This window comes from Microplitis demolitor, chromosome 10 (genome assembly GCF_026212275.2).
Source record: "Microplitis demolitor isolate Queensland-Clemson2020A chromosome 10, iyMicDemo2.1a, whole genome shotgun sequence".
In the NCBI taxonomy this organism is placed as follows: Eukaryota; Metazoa; Arthropoda; class Insecta; order Hymenoptera; family Braconidae; genus Microplitis; species Microplitis demolitor.
The window spans coordinates 8,187,404-8,200,118 of record NC_068554.1 but is presented as its reverse complement, the minus strand read 5'-3'; the positions used below and the strand labels follow the sequence as shown (position 1 = coordinate 8,200,118).

The following is a 12,715-nucleotide window of genomic DNA, read 5'->3' as shown; positions in this document are numbered from 1 at the left end:
CCGAAATTTTACGGCAAAAACCTGCAGTTTCTCCATATTTAAAATCTCATTTGGAAGAATTTAATTGGACATTACATAAAAATAAACGATTATTATGCAAAGGAATACATAAGTCAGTCGCTAGACCTCGAGTTATTTTACCTCCGCCGTATTTGATACTGAAAAGTAATCCGTTGAATCCATTGAGTGAAACCATGTCTCAAAAAATAAATTCTAATAGTAATAATAGAAGTAAAGTTCACTATTTGAATAAAAACTTTTCTGAAAAATATTCTCTACAGCAAACGGCAATTTGTGCATTCAGTAAAAAAAATATAGAATCGAATCAAAAAGACAGGGTTATTGAAAAAATCAGTAAAAATAATAAAAATTACGATAATTTTGATAATGTTAATAATGACAATGAGTTAAAAAAATCTAAAAATGCTTTTATTGATACTTTTGAATCATCGAAAATTGATTCAGTTTCATCAGAAAATATTTTAATAAGTGAAAAAATATATCCACGTGGACGAGAGTTTTTATTGAGACATTGGGAAGACTGGTTACAAAGTATCGATGACGAATTCAACATAATATCAGAAAAAGTAGATTATATATTGAATAATGTCTATGAAACCACACGGATGATATTTAATATTAATTTTTGTGATAATGACAGTGTACAAAAATCTGCAATTCAAACATATGAAAAACAAATCCCAAGTTTATTAATAGACTCTTTGGTATTAGATAACAATCGTTATAAAAGATGTTTCAATACATTAACTTTGAATTCACCTCCACAAAACTTATCCATCTCTGAGGCAAGTCTTCTTCAACAGCGACAAATTACTCTTTCTGAAGATAAGTTGATTAAAAATAAAGTTATTTGTGGATTAGTGATTGAGGATGATATAGTAAAACATCAAATTGAAACAATATACAAGGATCATTTGCATATTTCTCGAAATATTCAATGCTTATCTAAGCCAGTTAAAAATATTCCATCTTGTAATTGTACAAAATACGATAGAGATTATAGTCTAGAGAAAGTAAAGAATTTACGAGATTCACAGTATCACGACAGCAAATTATTTAATGAAGTCCTACAAAATTTTCTAAAAGTTCATGAAAAACGAAACAATATACACAAACAAACAGTTAAGCAAATTGATCACACAACTTGTACTCGAAGATTTCTTAATCGTAACAATTATGTTAAAAAGAATGAACCAGAAAAATGTATAAAGTGTAATAAACTTTTGTATAAATGTAGAGAAAATCCATTACAACAAGTACTTAAAAATATTGATAAGGAAAAGGCATCTAGTAGAATAGCGTTAAAAAAAAAAGGAATTGAAAAGAATAAAGATAATATTAAGTTTTCTATAAATGGAATGAAACAATCAGATGTTAATGCAGAGAGAGATCATATTATTATATCGAGCGTAACATTACTTACACCCATAAAAATTTCATCTGAATCAAGTGAATCTAATGTTGATTCTAGCTCTTCTTTGAATCAGTATTATCATTGGCCTGAGACAAAGTTTACTCATGAATTTCACCCTATTCATAATAATAATGAGAAAAATTTAATCACGAATCACAATGTAATTGAAAAAGATAGTAACGATAATTACGATAAATTTAACAAAAAAACAACAGGGTTACTTAAAAAACATAAAGGACTAATTATTAATAAAAATAAAGTGAACAAGAATTTTGAAATAAAAGAAAATAATCGGCCGATTGATAATTATAAGCATATGATTAAAAAATGGTCTAGAAAACGAAATGACACTAGAGAAATTGACAAGAAAAGAAAAGTGGAGAGTGGAATTATCAATATTGATAATAACAATAATGATAAAATTGACAACGAAAAAGCAATCAAAGATGATAAAAAAAAATCTATGGATTTTAATGAAAATAAATATAATAGAAAAGTATTTGAAAGTACTATAAATTTGACTAATTTGATGAAAGTATGTTTTATTTATTTATCATTATTATTTGAGCCGCTGGGAGAAAAGTGCATTAATCCAAAAATATCATAAAATTAAACACTTCCATTTGAAAGGTATTTTTTTTTTTTAATAGCAAGTAAAGTAATTAATATACGCGGAAAGAAAAACATCTTCAGAATAAGTATACGTATTGCTATTCTGGCTATACGCTGTATACTTAACTTACTTAACGATACGCCGTATAGCCAATTGTTTCCTCACAGTGGATCGTTAAAATGACGATCCGTATATCCTTAATTTAGGCATTTCATGAATCTCGCAGACAAGAAAGTACGACGGGCCCTGGCTTGGTTCAACTATGTTGAACTCTGGGCCAAGTTTGTAAGCCAGCCTTGTCCCAGCCTTGATAGAAGTCTGGAATGATAACATCGTGCCAAGCCTGGTTGCCAGACCTGGCCCATGCTTGGTTGCCAGACCTGATCCATGCATCGAAAAAACAAATAAATTTAATTTTAAAAAATTTCATTATTATTTAAGTACTAGAGTTTGTGATCGTTAACATTTAAACTATTCAAGTGAGGTAAATGACGTGAAAAAAACTCGGTAAAAATTCTGCTGGGCTCTGAGTGCGAACTGCCGTCCTTTTGATTGCTGGGTCTGAACGCTGGCTACTGTACAAACTTACTAATGTTGAATTGAAACTTTTATATGTTCTACTTATCCATTTTACTACAACCACTCGGTTTTATGAAATATAAAGAGCAATTTGATTAAGCTCTTCGATTAAGAAAAAAATAATAATAATTTCATATTATTTATATTATAATTACACAATTTTTTAAAATAAAATTTGTTAAATTTAATTCATTATTTATCAAGAACCCAGCTTAATTATCTTACTCTACCACCATTATTAAAAATAACATTTATTATAAAAATTCATGAGTAATTTCTTAATTAAATTAATCTTTATAAGTAAAATTATGGAATTACGGTTGTTGATTGCAAATAATAACGAACTAAAAAATTTATTAATTATTAGTTGTAAATAATTTTAATCCGAATGTTAAAATATTAATTCATTAAAACTTATTTTAATTCAAAAATGAATAATTATTAATTTAAAAAACCATAATAATAAGTTGATTGAATAATTAATAAAAAACTTGGATTAGCCAATTCTGACCCAAGGATGGGAAACTATAGGTATACCCGAACTTAGATAATCCTTCCTTGGCTCAAATCTGGGCTGCCATTGAATAATCAAGGCAGAGGAACCTAGTCTTGGCTTAAACTCGGGTAATCATTGGATCGGCCAAAGCTAGGTTACCCAGTCCTGGCCAAAGTGTGGGATTCCATTGGATGGTCAAGACAAGAGAATCCAGTCCTGGCCCAAGCTCGGGTAATCATTGAATGGTCAAGACTAGATTACCCAGTCCTGGCCCGAGCCTGGGTCTCCATTGAATGGCCACGGCTAGATTACCAGGTCCTGGCCTGAGCCTGGGCCTCCAGTGAATGAACAAGGCTAGATTACAGTCCTGGTCCAAGCCTGAGTCGCCATTGAATGGCTAAGACTAGATCACCCAGTCTTGGCCCAAGTGTGGGATTCCATTGGATGGTCAAGACAAGAGAATCCAGTCTTGGCCCAAGCTCGGGTAATCATTGAATGGTCAAGACTAGATTACCCAGTCCTGGCCCGAGCCTGGGTCTCCCCCCATGTCAGTTTTGAGTTGTGAAAATCGCTAAGTGCCGTGGGCATTGCTGAGCACTGCTAGAGTGCTGCCCAGGGTGATCTATTTTACACACCGGTGTAAAAAGACTTTATAGAAAAAAAGATCGAAAACTTAGCGTCGGATTCACTTCATCGCGTCCAATTTGTGTGCTACTTCGAATCAAGATGGCCGCCGAAGCTCAAATCGCTCTTCAAATGCAACGCATCGACACGAAGCGCAATATGTCCAACCGCTTGACTGACGCTGAACTCGCTATCCTGACGGAATTGTGGAACCGTTTCAATACAACTCACGAGAGACTATATGAAGATGTACCTGATATCATTGCCAACGAATATCATACAGGTAATGCTTATGAAACTGCTAACGTTGCTTACACCTCTCTTAGAGTGAGACTCAGCGCTGCTAAGCCCGCTCCAGAACCGGTTCAGGAACTTCCTGCCGTTAATCATGATCAGACCGCTTACTTTGGTGGAGTGCACAAGTCTAACTTGCCACAAATCAAACTGCCAACCTTCCAAGGTTCGTATGACGAGTGGGACTCGTTCAAGGACTTGTTCACGTCTCTCGTCATTAATGAAGATTCGTTGACCGGGTCGCAAAAAATGCATTACCTGAAGACGCAGGTAAAAGGTAAAGCTGCTGCTCTACTCGCTAACTTACAGGTCACAGATGACGCTTTCCAACCTGCTTGGAATTTGCTGAATACAGTCGAATCTCGTTATGAACCCGCATAAAGGGGTGTAGGGGAATGTAATTCTAAGAATTTGTGTACCCCCACTCTGTCAGCGCAGGCGACAGTCGTGAGTTGAACTTCCCCTACTTTTTAAGCGTGTGAGTGTGTACGTGATTGTTTCCAGTATCTCGTTATAAGTCCGTTTGACTTGAGTGTTATGTTTCTTATATGTAAATAGGACTAATATGATAAATAAACTCTTAATTTCTTTTCATGAATATACGGACTCATATCGAGACTCTGAAATTAATTTTTTTTTTCACGTTGTGGAGGGGGAAGGTCTTCCGTGGAAATCCTGGTTCACGGACTCATAACGAGCTGACTCATAACGAGACTCGACTGTACTCGCTACACAAATCCACGCAGATTACTCGATATGCATATCGATGATTTGCTGGATCGTCAACCTGTGACTTCACACTCCGCTGCTGATCTGGATGCGCTGCTACTTGCTAACAAAAAATCGCTGGACGCTATCGCTGCATTGGGAATTCCAATTGGTGAGTTGGACCCCTTCTTAATTCGCTTGACTGTTCGCTGCTTGCCTTCAGATTTGAGAGTGGAATGGATGGCTTCGCTTGGGTTATCCAATGAGTTTCCCACTTACCAACAGCTGCACGACATGCTCAAGGCCAAGGTTCATGCGTGGGAAAACTCAGAGATTGGCGCCAAAATAACCTCTACCCAATCTAAGAGTGCTAGTGAAAGACCACTATCACCTAAGTCTTACGCTAAGTCAGCCGCTACAAACAATCCAGTTAAGTTTGTAAACAGTCGATCCGCTACCTCATCAACGCTATCCACATCTACTAGTGCCGCTAGCTACGTTGCTTTCACTCCCAAGGAGCGTACGAGTGAACCGGGCATGTGCCCAATCTGCAAGGAGAAGCATTTCGTTCTCTTTTGCCCCAGTTACCAGAAGGCGTCGCCACTGAACAGAAGAACGATTGTACAGCATTATCGTCTCTGCTTCAACCGTTTGGGACGCCACCGCTACGCTGACTGCAGGACTAAGCAGAAGTGCTGCCATTGTGATCAGCCACATCACACGTCGACGCACCTTGACGATGGTGCTGCCTCTAAACCAGCACAGGACGCTCCTGTAGCTGACCCAGGTAACAAATAGTTCCAATTTTGGTATCTTTTGTTTTGAATTCGCTAACTTAGTCTGCTTTCAGCTCATTCGCTCAATGTTTTACTCGCTACCGCTATTGTTAAGTTGAATTCGCTAACAGGAAGTACATGTACTGCCCGTGTACTTATTGATCAAGGATCGGAGTTATCCTTTGTGACGCATTCGCTAATCAAGAAGCTGGATATTCAACTCAGTAAAGCAGCTGTACCATTACGTGGGATTGGTAATGTGTCAGCTGGGCATTCGCTTGGATCATGCAAGATGACGCTGCATTCGCTACACAACAACGCTTTTATTACTATCCAAGCTCATGTGCTTGCTCTATTGACGGTGAACTTACCGTCATTTACGCTAACTAAGAAGAAGAAGAAATGGCCGCATCTAACTGGGCTACAACTCGCTGATCCAGACTTCTTGACATCACGACCTATTGACATCATCCTGGGTGCAGCACCAGCTGCACATATAATCAACGCTAAAATACGAAAGGGAAGTGACAATGACCCAATCGCTCAGTCAACATCACTTGGCTGGATCATATATGGATCTGTGGACACCGCTACATCAAAATTGACCGCTTATGGTCATCATGTCGCTGTTGATGATCAACTACAAGACTTGTTAAGCAAGTTTTGGTACCAAGAAGAGCCACAGACAAAATTCGCTACACGCTATACTGAAGAAGAAGAAGAGTGTGAACAACACTTTGTCAATACACATTACAGACAGTCTGATGATCGATATGTCGTTCGCTTGCCGCTTAAATCTTCGCCAATTCAACTGGGTGATTCGCTCAGAGCTGCACAATACGCTTTACTACGTCTTCGCAAACGATTGGAAGCTGATCCAGTCTACAAGAAGTTGTACTTCGACTTCCTGGAGGAGTATGAAGACTTGGGACACATGAAACGTCTGAAATTAAAGGATTTACCACCGAACAGCTACCTGTTGCCTCATCATGGGGTTCTGAAAGAGCAGAGCACTACCACCAAGCTCAGGGTGGTATTCAATGGGTCCTGGAAAACAACATCTGGCGTATCTGTCAACGAGATACTTCATGTGGGCCCAAAGATTCAAGTTGACATCAGTGATGTACTTATTCGCATCCGCTGCCATCGCTATCTATTCGCTACTGACGTAACAAAAATGTTTCGTCAGATTGAAGTTGACAAGGAAGATCATCATCCACAGTACATACTCTGGTTTGACGAAGATGACATTCCAATAGTATTTGCACTCGCTACTGTTACTTATGGAACAACATCGGCTCCATATCTCGCTGGAAGAGCACTTTTACAACTCGCTGAAGACGAAGGGAATAAATTTCCGAAGGCTGTCGAACCCCTAACTAACACACGCTACGTTGATGACATCTATGGAGGTGCAGATGAACTCGCTGAGGCAATCCAAGTTGCTCTCGACACAAAAAATATGTGTGCCACAGGATGTTTTTCGCTTGCCAAGTGGGCAAGTAATTCAACTGAATTACTCTCTCAAGTCGCTCCTGTTGAAGCCCAAGAAGATACACCAAGAGAGCTTGGGGATACTACCGTAAAAGTGCTCGGGCTAACCTGGAATTCAACACAGGATAAATTCCAGTTCGGCTACTCGCTTCCAGAAGCATCACCAACAACTAAACGCACAATTTTATCTGAAATTGCTCGCTTGTTCGACCCACTGGGGTTCCTGGCACCGATCATCGTGAGAGCCAAGATGTTCATGCAGAAGCTCTGGCTGCAGAACTTTGACTGGGATGCTACGCTATCACCGTCGCTTTTTCAAGAATGGAATTTGTTTCGAGATGAACTACATCAGATCTCGAAGATTCAGATACCTCGCTGGAATCATGTAAAAAATGGTGCATCAATCGAATTACATGGATTCTCTGACGCTTCACAACTTGCTATGGCTGCTGTCGTTTATCTAAAAATTACTGACGCTACTGGAAGCTCCAATATTTCGCTAGTGTGTGCCAAAACACAAGTTGCACCACTGAAGCCTATAACTATACCAAGAATGGAGCTCAATGCCGCTGTTTTACTCGCTCAACTGGTACTCTACGTAAAGAAGGTTTTGAAACTTGAAAACGTTCCAGTGTTCATGTGGACAGACTCCGCTGTATCCTTAACTTGGATACAAAACAACCCAGCTAGATGGAAAGTCTACATTCGCCACAGAGTTACCAAGATTCAAGAATCGCTATCAAGTGTCAACTGGGATTTTGTTCCTGGGAAACTTAACCCAGCTGACTGCGCTTCAAGAGGTTTAACAACAACCAAACTAGAACAGCATTCGCTATGGTGGACGGGACCAAAGTGGCTCAGTCAATCAAAAGATAACTTGCCATCTTTTGATATCCCTACGCAGACGGTATCACATCTTGAAGAACGTCCAGGTCTGGTTTTTACCATCTTCAAGGCAGATTCACATCCGCTATACACGCTACTAGAAAAATTCTCTAAGTTGTCACCTTTACTTCGCATTCTTGGAATCTGTCTTCGTGCCATCGCTAAATTTAAAAAAGTGCCACAGTCCACACTGGACACACCACTCTCTACAGTTGACCTGGAACTCGCTAAGAGTTTGCTGATCAAGTATACTCAAAGTCAGTACTATTCGCAAGAGCTGAAGCTATTGAAAGATGGTGATTCTCTACATCGAAATCATCATCTCGCTAAATTGATTCCCTACGTCGACTACAACGGAGTACTCAGAGTCGGCGGTCGCTTGAAGAATTCGCTGATGGCTGATGAACAGAAAAATCTAGCCATTTTACCAAGGTCACCACGCTTAAGTACGCTATTGATAGATCATTCGCATCGAAGAACATTCCATGGGGGAACTCAATTGACTCTCGCTGATCTACGGAGATCTGTCTGGATAGAAGGTGGTCGAGTTCCAGTCAGATCACATATTCTTCGCTGCGTCGTGTGCACGAGACATAGAGGTGTTCGTGCACAACAATTAATGGGACAATTGCCATCCGCTCGTGTAAGACCATCTAAAGCATTCTTACACACTGGAATAGACTACGCTGGGCCAGTAACCCTGAAGACCTTCCAAGGTCGAGGTGCCAAGACTTATAAAGGATGGATCGCTGTGTTTGTATGTCTCGCTACGTCCGCTATACATATTGAAATTGTCACCGATTACTCTACTGACGCTTTCGTCGCAGCATTTAGAAGATTCACTAGTCGAAGAGGCGCCTGCAGTATCCTATACTCGGACTGTGGTACAAATTTTGTAGGAGCAGACGCCACGCTCAAGAAAGAATTCGCAGCAGGATCGAGGCAGCTAGAAGAACTTCAGTATTTACTCGCTACAGATGGCACAGACTGGAGGTTCAACCCACCAAGTGCTCCTCACTTTGGTGGCAAGTGGGAAGCAGCCGTAAAGTCAATCAAGTTCCATCTCATACGAACTATTGGTGAATCGCTATTGACTTACGACCAACTCGCTACAGTCTTAACACAGATTGAGGCTGTGTTAAATTCAAGACCGATCGCTCCGCTATCTGAAGATTCTGCAGATTACCGCTCTAACTCCTGGACATTTTCTCATCGGTGAACCGCTAATCGCTGTACCTGGGCCCTCGCTACTGGAAAATAATTCAGCTACGTTGTCACGCTGGCAACAATTACAACAAATGTTCCAGAGATTTTGAAGTAGATGGTCATCAGAGTACCTACAACGTCAGCAATCTATTTCGAAATGGCATAATCCGCAAAACAACATCAAAGTGGTTTCATTAGTCTTATTGACTGATGAAAGATTCCCACCATCGAAATGGCCGCTTGCTCGAGTACTCGCATTACATCTAGGCAGAGATGGCCTGACTCGAGTAGTCACGCTGAAGACCGCTACCACGGAACTTGTACGACCAATCGCTAAGCTGTGTGTATTGCCAGTTCACTCTCCAGAACACAATCCAGTCGACACAGTCGCCAGCGCTGGGGAGAATGTTCAGTCACGAGCATAATTGATTTGAATCAAGCTTCGTGCATTTCCGCTCGGTTCGGGAGTTGCCGAGCTCGCTATTGACTGAAGATCAGAATAGTGCCGGGTCACTCGCTATTTGGGCCCGGCACATACAATGTCTAACTCAGGATCTTGTCAAGACGTCCTGAGAACCCGCTACAAGCTGACCAATCACAAAATTCGTTTTATATTGGTCAGCCTATGAGAGAGCTCGCTATCAATTGCTACCTGTTGGCGCGTTTTTAAGCCAATAGGAAAATTCGTTATATGCAGCAAGGCTGCCACGTCGACACCAAGCTCCTCGACGACTCAACGACGCTACCAATTTTCATTCTACAACGTGTCTTTGCTACTTGCAACCTCGTGCTTGAACCGCTTCAGTAATTAACTTGTTTGAAATTATAACTAAATCGCTACGCTAAATTATCCTCAATATTTAGACAGTATATCAAGGCTGCTATTTATTGAGAATAAATAAATTGTTCTTTCGCTAATAATTAATTGTTTATTAATTATTGCTGACTTAACCGCTACTGACCACGGCAAAAATTGTTAATAACTTACAATTTTTGCCAGGCCCAAATTTCCACTTTAATTTTTTTTTATAGATGCCATTTCGAATCAAATCAGACCTTGATCATAATTTTCGGTGGTCTTGGACAGATTTTCGTCAAAAAAGCACTTGTTCACTAGACTAATATGTTTATATGCGTAAATACCGTAACTTACATGAGACAACAAGTCATTGAACATACAAACGGTAATATGATGAATTTTATTATTTTCTCATGAAATTCAATTATTAATGACAGGATCATTTTCTCATGCGTTCTTATTAAAACAGAAATTTTGTAAATTTTATTGTTTTCTTTTAGAATCCAGTTGTGACTGATAAAAATATTTTCGGATACGTTCTCATCCAAACGGGAAGCTTATAAATTTTATTATATTCTCATAGGATCTAATTATTAGTGACAGGATCATTTCCTCATACATTCTCATTAAAATAAAAATTTTGCTAATTTTATTAATTTCTTATAGATTCCAGTTGTAAGTGACAAGATCATTTCCTTATACATTCTCATCCAAATAGAAATTTTGTCAATTTTATTATTTTCTCATAGATTCCATTTGTTATTGACTAAATCATTTCCTCATACATTCTCAACTGAATAGAAATTTTGTAAATTTTATTATTTTCTTATAGATCCCTATAAATCCCGTGAATATTTTATCCCATCCAACCTTATAAAAACTCATTTTTTATAAACATTTGCATTTTCCGATAGATTCTTATAAAGAGTCCCTTATCAGAATCTATGAGACAATAATTTTTTTAAATACCTCCTATACAATTTCATAAAATTCAGTAAGTTCTATGAGAAGAGGACTCCCGCTTTCCATAGAACTCATTGATTCTCATAAAATTCCTATAAGAATTTATAAGAAGCTATCGGATCTTATGAAATTTTTTAAGCAGGGCCACGACATTTGATACGATGACATTTGATCTGCACGACATTGTATCCACGGACCAATAATCCTTAAGACAATTCATCCAAAGATACCTCATACATGTAAATCAACAATCGACAAAATTTCTTAAATATATAAACCTATACGCTTGAAATAGTACGGTGCCTTTTTTTCAGGAGTTTTGTGTGCGTGGACATATAAAATATATAAACCCATGCATTTGCAATAATAGTGTACCATTTCAAGGAAAATCAGACGGTGATCCATAACCAAATCAGATTATTACTTGTTAGAAAATTTTCAGGATTGAAATATTTGAAAGAGTTAATGGTTATTTTACACACCATAATTGTCACTTGGATAAATTGTCATAAGGGTAAATTGTTGGCAGATCAATTATCACGGATCAAATGTCGAGAATGTATTGTCGCGGATCATTTGACGTCGGATCATCGGTCGCGTCACCTGAAAAAATAGTAATCTTAACTAATATTTATAGTTTCTTGTACTATATCTTAATGCCCGATCCTATTTGAAAGTAGTAGTGTCAACTGAGCATTGCTAACATTTTTTTTTGTTATGGTAACAATTTAATGTTATTTCTCAGTACGTATGCTTCAGCAATGATACTAACACCACTTTTTTAATTCACCCCTACAAATAAACCATGTACCAGTGACTATTCAAGGAGCACACTTAGTGTGAAATTAAAAAAAAATCGATTTTTTACATATTTCGATAGATTACACCTCTAAGAATAACATATTAAAATTTCAGATCGATATCTTAATTAGTTTCTGAGTAATAGTCATTTAAAGAGCAGCTGTTCGGTGGCTAGAGAGTTTCATTAGCTACGGGACGTACCTGAGGTATTGTTCAGAGTCTACCGTCCCTTCCAACCCTCATAGTCTAAGAGCCGGACCTACTTCGACCTTCACCGATCCTGCAACCTTATGAGATATATTTTTTAAAACGCTTAGATAATAGATAAATACGCCTGTAATAGCTTGCCTATCAAAATCCTGACCAAGCTATTTTTAAATAAGTTAATAAAAATTACCTTTTTTTTTAATTTTTTACCGTACTTGCAACCTGCCAAATTATACTCTAACCGACAGCAAATAATGCATAGAATATGCCGCGGTAGCCTTGCCTATCCATTTTTTGACTAAACTACCTGGCAAGCGGGTATAAACAGGTAAGTCAATATAAAAAAATTCCACTGATCTATGAACCGCTTGAATTTTATACCAAAATGTAGTTAATTTTATAACAATCACGATGGTATATGATTGCCTTCGGAACCCCGGTCATTAATATCCATTGTCAAGCTTTGAAGTTTAAAAATAAAATAATGAAGCTAAAAAAAATAAAATAATATTTATTACATTTGTAATTTGTAAAAATATTTATTAAATATTATTTTTTTTTTTTTTTTTCATTAATTTTCTATTTCCTTTGCTTATATTTGAGTTTTCTTAGTTAAAAGTTAAATTATAAGAACTGAATATATATATTCTCATTTATAATTAGGATATATTTTTTTTTATGCATATACTAACATTATTATAATTAGAGATATAATTAATATAATTATAAATATAAGTAAAATAATCTATAATTATAAAATAAATAAATTTTATTGTCGATTGCTCCAAAATAATTCCGAATAATAATAAGAAGTATCAGACAGAGCATGCGCAGT

At 37.6% G+C, this 12,715-nt stretch overlaps 1 protein-coding gene across 1 annotated transcript; it reads left to right on the top strand.

Annotated features, from left to right (window-relative positions):
- Positions 1–3,849: 3,849 nt before the first annotated feature.
- Positions 3,850–4,422, top strand: LOC106693941 (uncharacterized). Its single transcript, XM_014443576.1, has one exon. It carries the CDS (start codon positions 3,850–3,852, stop codon positions 4,420–4,422), a length of 573 nt encoding a protein of 190 aa, XP_014299062.1.
- The last annotated feature ends 8,293 nt before the right edge of the window (positions 4,423–12,715 follow it).

Bases quoted from the DNA above. Each gene is read 5' to 3' on its own strand.
- LOC106693941 (XM_014443576.1), top strand. From the start codon at position 3,850: ATGGCCGCCGAAGCTCAAATCGCTCTTCAAATGCAACGCATCGACACG.